Here is a 12,611-nt window from a genome sequence, read left to right on the forward strand (position 1 = left end):
TCGATTAAATTATTATAATATTAATAAAAAATTGACCCGACTTATAAACACTTTCACTAACTTGTAAGGTTAAAAAAGCCCAACATCAATAATAATTGGAAAAAATAGTATTCCATGGAGTGGTGGTTAAAGCTAGGATGGGTTTGGATGAGAGGTGGAGTACAGTGCGATATATTTAGTTTACTTTTTGTCTCATCTTACAGTATCACTACAGTATTACTACAGTATATAATTTCACCGTACAGTTCTATTTTTACACTAATCACAAATAAACGCACTACTCATCCAAATATTTTATTAAAAAATAGTTGAAACCAAAGTATTGAGTCCAGTTCTTGACATTAAATTATAGGGGATGTAATTAAAAATTTTGAGAATTCTAGTAAGAATTTTCAAAAATCTTAACAAAGGTCAAGACCTCTTAAGTCCTAATGAAGATCCGCCTCAGGAACTTCGAACATAAGGGAAGAATTAAAAAAGAAGAAGTTTGAGACAAAACGACGGCGGTTAGAAATACTGAAAAAACAGAATGCCCTGGGCCCAGTTCTGGCCTCTGGGAACTTGGCAAGAGGCTAACTGAAAAACTCGAGAAACCGCGAGATATTGTTACACTTCGTTTTTCAGTTTTTTCCTCTCACTTCACAGCCTCTCAACCCTCAAATTTAGCCAAAAAAGGACTGAAAATCCATTAAGCCATGAGCACGACGCCACAAGGAATTCACTCGCTAGCCTTCAGGGTAATGCGGCTTTGCAAGCCGTCGTTCCACGTCGAACCTCCTTTCCGTCTCGATCCTTCCGATCTCTTCGTCGGCGAGGACATCTTCGACGATCCACTCGCCGCTTCTAACCTCTCTCCACTCTTATCTAGCCACGTCAACAAGTCCACCGACTCCTCCGATATGACCTTTGCCAATAGATTCCTCCTCCACCACCCTTCCGATGCAATGGGCTTCTCTGGCCTCCTCGTCCTCCCTCAATCCTTCGGGTCTCAGCACACATACATCTCTTTATTCTTCATTTTTTGGGGGTTAATTGTACCATACGTCCCTAAGTTATGACCAAATTCTAAATTGGTCATAACTTCAAAACTCTACAATAATATTTTATTGTTCCTCTTTGTTAGTATTAAATGTCAGCTTAAATGTGAGGTAAAGGGATTTATAAATATTTTTTAACAGGTCATATTCAAACTAACAGTCAGCATCGATTGGAAGGATTTGAACTTAAGGACCAAATTTGAATTTGATCTATAATTCAGAAATGTCCTATGCAATCAACTCTGTTTTTCATTAATCGTTTTGTATTTCTTTTTATCTGATTTTTTTTTCTGGTTTAATTAATATAGGGCGATTTACTTGGGAGAGACTTTCTGCAGCTATATCAGCATTAATAACAGCTCAAATTTTGAAGTTAAGGATGTTATTATTAAGGTCAGTCTGTTTAATTGTTTTCTTTTTTTCTTTTCATGAATTTACTGCATTTTTTTATTGATAAGAACTGTTTAACTGTTGCATTGATAATGTGTTTGGAAAGGAAGAAAAATTTGAATATTAATTGACATTTTTCGCTTGTAGTTTGGTAGGACTTGGTTCCTTCACCTTCTTTAATTGAATTTATTAAGCTTTTATGTTACTAAAAGTTCCAGATCACGTGCTTCTTTTCAAGCTTGAATTTAAGTATCTAAGTTCAGTGATCGTTTTATTTATTTTCATCTCTGTTAGATAAGTGCCTGAATGAAGTTTTGCTTGCAAGCTCATACACTTTTATTCTCAAAATATGTGTTTAATTCTATACAACAGATCAAGAAATCTTGGGTTTATTGTAGGCAGAAATTCAAACAGAGAGGGAGAGAATCCTCCTCTTGGATACATCAAAATCACCTGTTGGAACGATACATGCAGGAGGGCATTATGATTTTATTGTGGAACATGATGTCAAGGAACTTGGAGCTTATACGTATGTAGTAACAGACTGATTTTGCTATCTCCTGCGATTTCTTTCATTAATTATTTTTCCCCTGACATGACCGTGATTTGTTGCATGACAAAAAATTAGGATGGTTTGTACCGCGTTGTATAATGATGGTGATGGTGAACGAAAATATCTTCCACAGTTTTTCAAGTTTGTTGTTGCGAACCCATTATCAGTTAGGACAAAGGTACTATCCCATGCCTTCAGAAAGAAATGAAATAATTCTAATGTACATGCTGCCCTGAGGTAGCTTCAAAGGCATTTATTGCTTCTACTTTGTTCTTTGAAATCTTCTCTTGGCTTTTCTTTTAATTTTTCATTCAGAATTGTAATGTTTCTTGCCTCTGTTGTGCAGGTCCGCACCGTCAAGGTAGGTTGAGATTGACTTGAATTCTCTAATGTAAGTGCAAAAGCCTAGATATTCATGCTGCTGCAATTAGATTCTTTTAATGTAATTAAACCATTGAAATAAAAGGTTAAATTGGCTTGGCACTTATTGCTTTTTGATTTTATAAATCAAGTTGATATCAAACGAATTCCTAAAGCTAAAAGTTAAGTTTTAGAGCCTCTATCCCTCCTTAACTGAGCAATGTGAAAGGAAAGGGCAAGGGCTACCCTCCATTATGTAACCCAGCTTCAGTGTTTTCTTTTGGCTTTCTTTCCTTTTGTTGTTTCTCATTTTTTATCATTAAAACCAAAGTGCGCAGATGTGCATGTATCCTTCTGTTGCAACTTGCAAGTCAGTTTTTGCAATATGTAAAGTTAACATCTCCTGCTTGGAGTTGCTCGTTTGGTTTTATAGTTGTCGATAATGTCTAGTGCAGCGAATACTAGTTTAAATCTGTAATAGCTGAGTGTTTCCATCTCAGGAAACTACCTATTTAGAAGCTTGCATAGAGAATCATACAAAATCAAACCTTTATGTGGACCAAGTTGAGTTTGAACCAGCTCCTCATTGGACTGCTAAAATACTAAAAGCTGATGAACTCTATCCTGCAGATAACTCGTCAACTGGGTAAGTAGTGGACATATCACATGGATGTATCCTTTTGATTATTTTATTCTCAGCAGCTTGTCCTTGCAATGCTATCAAGTCCTATTTGATTTTCTCTATGATTGTTTAACTAAAATTATTGTAATATTTTCTTATTTGTTGATAATCATTTACTGGCAGAGAGATAGTTAAGCCACCTATTCTTGTTAGATCTGGTGGGGGAATTCACAATTACCTTTATCAAATGAAAATTTCTTCACCTGGTTCTGAACAAGTGAAGGCAAAGAGGAGTAGTATCCTTGGTAAACTTCAGATATCGTGGCGTACAAACCTGGGTGAACCAGGCCGCTTGCAAACACAACAAATTCTTGGCAATGTAAGTTAAGCACTCTTTTTATTTTAAATGACTTCATATTCTCTATTCTGAAATATGTACCATATAAAGAAATCATTTGTCTTTTATTCATTTTTGAAAAAAAAAAAAAAGAAGGAAAAACACTATCAAACGCTCTATGTTATGTTTATTGAGTTTGAGATCTGCATAAATATCAATACCTAAAAAAGAATTATTGAAATCATTCTGATATGTTTTTCCTCTTTTTCAGCCTAGTAGTTGCAAAGAGATTGAGCTGCAAGTTCTGGGGATACCATCTTTAATCATTTTGGATAAGCCCTTCTCTGTATGTTTATTATTAAATGCAATTCTTTTACATTTTGGGAAACTTTTTTTTTTAAATAGAAAACCTTTTCATCCTAAAGACAAAACTTAAGGTCTGCCTAGAGTATCTTGCTTTGCTTCTTAAGGTCTTCAGCTTCGTCCTAAAGGAATTTTTAATCAACCTTTAAATGACTTAGTCTCTATCTTGCAGGTACATCTGAATCTCACAAACCATACAGACAGTGAGTTGGGCCCATTTGAGGTCTGGTTATCAAAAAATAGTGCACACGAGAAGTTTGTTATGTTCAATGGTCTTCAGACAATGGTAATTGATTCAATTGACTTCCGACATTAGCTTATCATCTTTTGTCCAAAACTATTGTATTATCTTCTTTCTGACACTTCCTGGCAGCATATATACCTAAAGCTTACCTTTATTGGTAGAGGTAGAGGGTGATAAATGGAATTTTGGATTAGATTATGTTCTTAGAACTTCTTGATGAAGAGAGATTTGTGCTAGGTGGGTGGCTAAAGTGATATGTCACACCACATAACATGTATACATGAAGGATATGGTAGAAATTCATATGAATCTTGCCTTTACTTCTTGATGAAGAGGGAGATGTGGTTGTTGGCATTTAAAGGAATCTGGTCAGTCTGCATGAAATGTATGTATTAATGGTATAGTTGAAATTTCTGTCAATGTAATCTGGTCGTGACAACTGAGGATTGCTTAGATTTGTCCAATCAAGCCTCAAAATAACCGGATAAGTGAATCTTTTCTTAAATATTAGGCTCACAAGTTACTTTTCTATCATTTTCCATTGTTGCCATGAGGTACTGTTTACATGTATGAGGTTGTTGCATGCACAACTCTGATGAATTGCTTTCTTTTGTCTTCTGATAAGACTCAGTACCCCAGTAATATTAGTAAACATCTATAATTATACTTTATCTGTTCACTTAATATCTTAAAATATGGAAGTTATGATTTGCTGCAATACTTACATATGGATTTGACCCTTTTCGTACAGGCATTACCAGCAGTGGAGGCATTCGGTTCCACTGATTTCCATTTGGTATGAAGATGATTTACAGGCAATCATTTACTATAAAATGGAAGATGTCACATTATTTACTACTTATTCTACTTCTCCCTTGTATAAACTGCTAAAGACAGTTGGATTACTGCTAAGATTTTTGCTACCATTGTAATAATTTATGTGTTCTACTTTGCATGTTGCAGAACGTGGTTGCAACTAAACTCGGAGTCCAGAGAATTAGTGGACTTATAGTGTTTGACACAAAAGAGAAAAAAACTTTTGAACCTTTGGCAGATGTGGAGGTTGGTATCATGTTATATGTTTTCTTGTAATATCAAATTGTTAACATCAATTTAGTTCTAATTAGATTTGTCAATTAGGCGAGTCGAGTTGATTTTGGATCTAATCAATTCAGATTTTAAAACTTCTTAGAACATTTCGGGTCTAGGTTATTGTGGGATCAAATTTTGCTAGTTGGTTCATCTTGGGTTAAAATCATTTCACGTTCCTTGTTTAGGTTTCGATTGTTGCCTTCATATGATCAAATAGGGTTGGATCAGGATCAGATTTGGGTTAGACTTCAACATGTCTAATTCTAATATGTATCTCATCGATTGAATTTTGCAGATCTTCGTGGAGTCAGATTGATTTATTAAGTAGTTCTCATTTGTCAGGGCTTGATGAAAGGTTGAACCATCAACTTAAAAAGGTGTATTTGATGTAATGGCATCAATTAGATTGCGCAGCTATGAAGCAGACGGTAAAATAGTTAATTACCACTCTTGCTCCCCTATGGTCAATTACAAAAGGTCATATTTTTGCAATCTTCATATGATCAAATGCTAAGCTGCATCATTTATTAGATGATAAAACTCTTCCAGGCATTTCAGTTATCAAGCCATGTTAGGATTTCTTTTCTAATTTTTTTCATTTTATTTATCAAACATGCCTTTTACAAGGCATTTTACGATTTCATAAACGAGGAAATAACCCCCCCCCCAACAAAAAAAAAAAACATAATAAAATGTGGGTCATTTAGTATTGAATTATTCAAGCTTTGGAGCCTCGCAGTGCCCAATTGGCTTCGCTACCAACTCGGGGCATCCTACTTGTTCTCGACTGAGCATCGGCCATGAAATTGGCACCACACATCACCCCTTCACTGTCAATTCTTGGCATTGCCTTCATTTTGCTCCTCGGATGCTCAAAACTCGTCAATCCTTGCTCACTGTGGAACATACACCCTGTATTCACACACACAAAATGTTAATACAATTGTTTTGTACGGAAATCTTTTAGAATTATAATATAATACTGGTAAAAACTAATCAATATGAAGCACACATTACCAGGTGGAAATGGTGCAAATGATTTAGCACAGCTTTCTTTTATAAGCTTCAAGTTATCTGAAACAACTACTGATCCATCAGCTGCTACACCCCAATAGAGTTTAACCCTTTCATCTGCACCCTACACACCATTAAATAAAAACCAATTAATTAATTTAATAAGAAAATATACATTTGAATCATCCCAATTATATGGAGAAGTTGACTTTGAAAATGGTCTTACCAGTGCAGCAAATACACTTCCAGCTTTGCTATCATACACCACAAATCCATAGCTGCCTTCAAGATCCTTAAGGACCTGGTCAGCCGGGTACGGACCACGGTCGCGGAGGGTCCGATATGCTTCGATGATAAACATGGCTTCATTGGTGCCCTTTGACAGCCCATACTGCTTTAGCAGGCTGCTCAAATTATTCAAATCCCCCAAGAATATGCAGTATATTTCATCCACTCCACAGAACAACCTACATTTCCATCAAAATCCAGAAACTTCAATTAAACAAAAAATAAATGGGTTTCTTTCTTTGAGGACAGAGAGGTTATTATTTTACCTTTGATGATTGGGGAAACGATTCTCTGTGGGAGCATAAGCAAAGCAAGCTGAGGATCCGAACCCCATTGAGAAAGCATTGTTGGGATTTGAAGAAAGGAAATGGTTGATGATTTGATTGGGAAGCTTGGTCTTGTTTGATGAAGTGAGTGAAGCTGGGCTATGCAGCTCCTTTGGTGGATTCATTAATTCTTTCTTGAAAATGCCTAACATCCTTTCACTTTACGAAAACTAAAAATGGAGATTGATTCAAAAGGAGAGCTAGAAGCAGGTAGTTTGAAATGAAGATGAAGATGAGATATTGAGAAAAAGCCCCGTAATGGGTTATATATACAATTGAAGGATGATCCATAAAAACGTGGCAACATTATCCAAAACTCGATAATTGATGCCTAGATCACACGTCAATATCGAAATGTAGATATATTAGTTCACACTTCACAACAACCTTTTGAAATTTAAAAGAGTTAATTACAACTAAGGTTCCAAATTACAACCCAGATTTTAAATTAGTCTTTAACTTTTAAAATATTTAATGTAATCCTCAAATATAAATATTGTATCAAGCAGATTTTTGTGGACCTAGGCATCATTTTGGATAGCATGTGGACTAAATTGTAAGCATGTGTACTTATTGTGTATACAACTTAGATCTGATGTGTTAAAGGAAAAAAGAAATAGCTTTCTTAAATTTTGTTAACGCTGCTTTCTTTTAAAAAAACATATCATATTCAAGTTGCTTATGTAGTAGTTACACACGAGTTTACAAATATGCTTTACATCCAATGGAGTGACATTGAACAATTAATTGATTGTTAATTTGATAGAACGGTCTAATTGACACAATTTTGATATTTTGAATATTTGATTATAATGTTACTGAAGTTACGGATTAATTTAAACTTTGGATAATAGTTTTAGGATATATAGTGTATTTAACCATTTTTATTTTCTTTATACTTTTATATAAATATTACTTTAGTTGTATATGTATTTAAAAATTACTACAAATTCAATTTTGTATCATTAAAAACATTTATTCTTCTTACAGTGGATTTTAATGGTTTTCATGTAAACCAGATAAAATATTGCATGGATAAGGACTTATCTTGAAAATTTAAAAGTATAAAACCTTTGTAATATTTTAACCTAAATATATTTGGAAAGAGACAGGAAACTTTATCCTAAAACATAAAATTATTGTAAAAATATTTGAACCAACCATCAATTGGAACACTGAAAAAAATATTTATTTTATATAATTTTTTATCATTTCCATAAACCATATGGTTCCTTTCCCAATTTCCAATTTTGGGCAAATATTAGAAACATCAAAATTACCATCGGGGGACTATTTCTTTTTTCATAATAAACAATAATAACTTCCAATATTGAATGATTTGTTCAAAGTTAATCATAATATATAGGGATCCAAGAAACTTGTCTCACGGCTATCCTTCTTAGCCACAAAAAACCCAATGAATGGAAGTGACGGTGAACCCAGTCAGCACATTAATTTGATTAATTTCTTTAAGGTTAAAATATTTCATAGGTATTTGTGTTTTTCACAAATTTAAGATTTAGTCCCTCTATTTTTCATATTTTAAAATTTAAGTTCAATTATTAACATTCTTAATTTTTTATTAAATTCAGGTTTATTATAATATTAATTTTTTAATTATATTACTATCAAGTGAGTATTTTTTAATTTTAAAATATCTAATTTTAAAAAATAATTTAACAATGTTAAATGTTAGAATTTTTAAATCTAAAAAACAGAGAGATTATAGGGAGTATATTTTAACATTTTTTTAATTTTTATTCAGATTACTAGTATATGTAGGAGGACGAAGATTCGAGTGGGCTGAAACGCATTATCCTCTTATTAATTATTTGATATAAATTAAAAGTAAATGGCTATGTTAACCTTTGGGCCTTGGGTATCCCAATACCAGTATAATTTATTTTTTACAATTAACGGATATACTTTGTTTTATTATTTAAAAAAAATTCAGAAATCTATATCCAGTATTATATAAAAACTCAAAGATTGTACGGTTTTAAATATTAAGTAGATAATGTCGATCGAGTCTTAACTCAATTGATATGAGTATTATTGTCAATACATGAGTATGTCGGTTCTAATGCATTGAAACGTATTATCCTTCTATTTAAAAGTTGAGGAGAGACTATAAATAATTTAAACATTATATCAAAAGAGTAAAATCTATAATGAAATTTTTTAACAAATAAATAAATATAATTCAGATTTAATTTGATATAGATAATAAAAAAAATTAAAATTTAAATATATTTGTGGAGAATTAAATTCGGATAAGACTTTTTGCCATCAACATAACCTTCCTGTTGCATCTATGCTTGATTTGACCTTATCACCGACGAATAATAAAAATATATCACTTTTCCATATAAATTTAATTTTAAATTTTAGAGATAATATTATTCAGACTAATGGCAAATTTTAAAAGAAATTATTTTATGAATCATAAAAAAAACATGAAATATATTTCGAAATATAAAAAATAATAATAAATTTTAATACATTTAGTTAAATTTAACTAATTTATCCTTTTTATCGTTTTAATCAAAAAATTTCCTTGAATTATTTTAACTACGAATTTTCAAAATTTTTAGTTAAATTATTAAAATTTTGACGGCACCGACGTAATAATTATTTGTACTTCGTAAAAATATAAAAAAATCCAAAAAATTTTAAATATCTTCCACATCAGTAACTAAAATACATGAAGACTATCCTCTTAGTCCATTAAGATCTTAACAACTTAGTCTAAATTATTATCCAATAAAAAATAATTTAACTAAAATTTAAAAGTTGGGATTTAAAAGCTAAAATGATAAAAAAATAAAGTCAAAATGAAAAATAGTAAATATTAAAAACTAAATTTAATATTATATATTTTTTATTCGTAAAGGTAATAAATAGCAAAAATGTCAACCAAATGAGCCTTTAGAATCAGACACGCACAAAAAAAAAAAAAGCTATTGGCCCGGCCTATTTTCTAGAAGGCTTATGCATATAAACTTTTGGAAAAATTGGTCTAAAGGGCTTTCAAGTGATTATAAATTGATCTTTGGTTGAATAAATCTTAAATTTGTGAGAATGTTGCAGATTGGTGGGCTGGACAGCCCATTTTATTCTAAGAATTCATTCAAGGACTAATTTCGTATTATTGTAATAGTTGAACTATGCTTTATTTTTATTTTTTGAAAAAAAAATCGAAAAGTGCTACAAAAATATACAATGAAAAAGTTTGATTTGTAAAGTGTTCAGTATTACGGTAAAAAATTATAACAGAAATTTGAAATATTCGTTTATACGTAATGTTAGAAACTAAATCATAAATAAATTTAATGATATTTAGTTAATTTAATATAGTGATACATGAAATATACATTTTAAACACAATTAATGATAAATAAATAATTTAAATAATTTAGTATAATAATACTTGAAATACAAATACAAAATAATTTAAATTTTAAATATTTTTTTAAATAATTAATATAAATAAGAGTGTTTTGATGATAATTAATATAATTATACTTAAAATATTAAAGAAAAATATCTTTAAATTTTATATAATTTCTAAAAAAAATGCTATTTAAGAGTTAGTGATTACTTTTTTATTTACTTGAATAAGTAAATTAAAGAACATTTATGGAAAATATTTTGCAACTTTGTCAAAAAAAAAGTCCAAACCCATAAATAGAGTTGAGTTTATCAAATAAAAATTCAAAGAATTAAAAATAAAATAAAAACGAATTATCAAAGACAATTCGATAAATTCAATAAATCCAATAGAATGGAACTCAATCCTTAAATAAATTAAATGTTGGCATTGAATAATGGGTAAAGATTTTTTTTAATGAATTATAAGAGGAAGATAAAATCCTAACAGTAACGCGACTAACGTAACTTAAATTCAGGTTATATTTAGAACGATGAACACTATAACTATTGTACTAATACACAAGATGCGGTGGGTAAAATATTTAATCATTAAGCGTAACAAACAAACTTTAAAAAATATTAAAGCTAAAAAAAAATTACTGCATAATTATGTTCAATCATGAGCCTTAACAAATGAACAGGAAAGAAGAAATCATGAACCTTAATAGAAATATTATCTAACATGATGCTTTAATAATTGGTCTGAATACTGTTTCAGATTTTTTTAATTGGAAATAGATTTTATATAATTTAATGGCCTAATTATATTGCTTTTATTTAGAAAAATTATTATTGAGGTCTCTATAGTAAGAATTGGATTATATTTTACTCTCCTTAATCAGAAAATAGGCAAATTAGTTTATATATGTTAGGTTAAAGAGTAAATTGATCATTTTGTTAAAGATTTCATCCATTTTACTATTAGAATTGGTAGGTACACATAACATGCCATATATGATTGTCTGATTATTTTATTAGTCACGCTATTTTTTATTAGTACAAATGAATGAATTTTTTTAATAGAAATTATTAATTTACTTTTTAGTCTAACTATAGAAATTAATTTCCTTATTTTCTAATAGAGAGGGCAGAATACACCTTACTTATAGTACAAAAACATTTATAGTACTTTACCATAACAATACGTTGACAAAGAAAATATCACATTTTTATTTTAAGTTGTCACATATTTATAATATAGTTTATAATATTATTAGTAGATTTAAATTTGATAATATTGTTAATTTCTTTCATAAAGTAAAAATGAGACTTTCTTAAGCTCCTAATGTCGGCCATAATTCCTTTTCTTTATCATTTTAGTTTTAACGCTTAAAATTTTAATTAACTTTTTTTTAAAATAAAAAAATTATTGAACTGTTAAAATTTAATGACATCAATATTATATATATTTATTTAGGATGTGGAATTTTTTTAATTATGATTTTTTATTTTGAATTTTTTTGAAGTAGGCATGTCAGTCCGTAGGCTACCATGTTTATTATTGCTAAAGTTTAATGGTATGACTAAAATTTGAAGATGGAGAGACAAAAGTGGCAAACATTAGGGTAATTTGTCATTATATATTTTAAAGCCTTAATCATTAACCTACATGAAAATTTAATGTTAATCGAATATGTGCCTTAATGTGCCATCGATAATAGTATAAACGAATCATGTCAAACGACAACAACTAATGATTCATTCAATTCAGTATATATAATAGAAGGACTAAACTTATAATATACCTTAGTCTGAGTATTATAATTGGGTTCTAATTCGGATTAAATTGTTTTAGGATATTAATGTCTATGACTTTAGTCCTTTTATTATATATAAAAACAAAATAAATTTGTGGGAATTTAAATTTAATCAATGTAATCATATTTATTTAAAAGCAGATATTTTTAAAAAAATTAATATAAAAGAGTAGAAAAATAGATCAATATTCTTTATAAGGATTAAGTGGAGTTTGGATAGTTGTGTGGTTAAAATTATTTATCTCAGCTATAAATATTTAATCTCATCATACCAAAAATAGATTAAATATACTAATTATAAATAATATTTTAATCTCTTTATTGTATCATTAAAAAAAAAAAAAAAAACATTACAGCTAATAAAAGTTACTAATAATAATGTTCAAATGTGAGAACCTTAACAAATATTCTCTAATTATTATAGTTCTGATTGGGGTTTTGATATATTATGCTTATTTGACATAATATAATATTAATTGTAAAATAATTGAAAATAATATTATATAAATATTATTTTACAACATAAATCGGATTTGGTAGTTTAGTCGTCTAATTGTGGTTTGAATCCTTCTTTATATTGAAATTAGATTTAATTTTTATATTCTAATTTGAAATAATTAATAATATCTATGATATTATTAGCAGATTCAATTTGATAGTATTATTGGTTTTTTAACAACTTTAATCATCAAATGAAGTGTAGATTTATAATTAATTGAAAATGATGCTTGGCCCTCGGAATGGGAAAATTTTACTTAAGTCCTTCAAAAATTAAAATTATAATGTAATGATAAAA

At 29.7% G+C, this 12,611-nt stretch overlaps 2 protein-coding genes across 2 annotated transcripts; one reads left to right on the forward strand and one right to left on the reverse strand.

The window, feature by feature from the left end:
• Positions 1-293: 293 nt before the first annotated feature.
• Positions 294-5,665, forward strand: LOC107925260 (trafficking protein particle complex subunit 13). The gene is made up of 12 exons (XM_016855906.2): positions 294-985; positions 1,346-1,430; positions 1,826-1,956; positions 2,056-2,158; positions 2,327-2,341; positions 2,841-2,986; positions 3,146-3,341; positions 3,571-3,645; positions 3,835-3,948; positions 4,658-4,702; positions 4,870-4,968; positions 5,294-5,665. Exons 1-12 carry the CDS (start codon positions 696-698, stop codon positions 5,312-5,314), a joined length of 1,320 nt encoding a protein of 439 aa, XP_016711395.1. The 5' UTR covers positions 294-695; the 3' UTR covers positions 5,315-5,665.
• Positions 5,499-6,953, reverse strand: LOC121208547 (stem-specific protein TSJT1). Its single transcript, XM_041079503.1, has 4 exons — positions 6,567-6,953; positions 6,239-6,479; positions 6,016-6,136; positions 5,499-5,910 (listed from the first exon to the last, which is right to left on the reverse strand). Exons 1-4 carry the CDS (start codon positions 6,776-6,778, stop codon positions 5,717-5,719), a joined length of 768 nt encoding a protein of 255 aa, XP_040935437.1. The 5' UTR covers positions 6,779-6,953; the 3' UTR covers positions 5,499-5,716.
• Between the last annotated feature and the right edge of the window lie 5,658 nt (positions 6,954-12,611).

Source organism: Gossypium hirsutum, chromosome A10 (assembly GCF_007990345.1).
Source record: "Gossypium hirsutum isolate 1008001.06 chromosome A10, Gossypium_hirsutum_v2.1, whole genome shotgun sequence".
Lineage (NCBI taxonomy): Eukaryota > Viridiplantae > Streptophyta > Magnoliopsida > Malvales > Malvaceae > Gossypium > Gossypium hirsutum.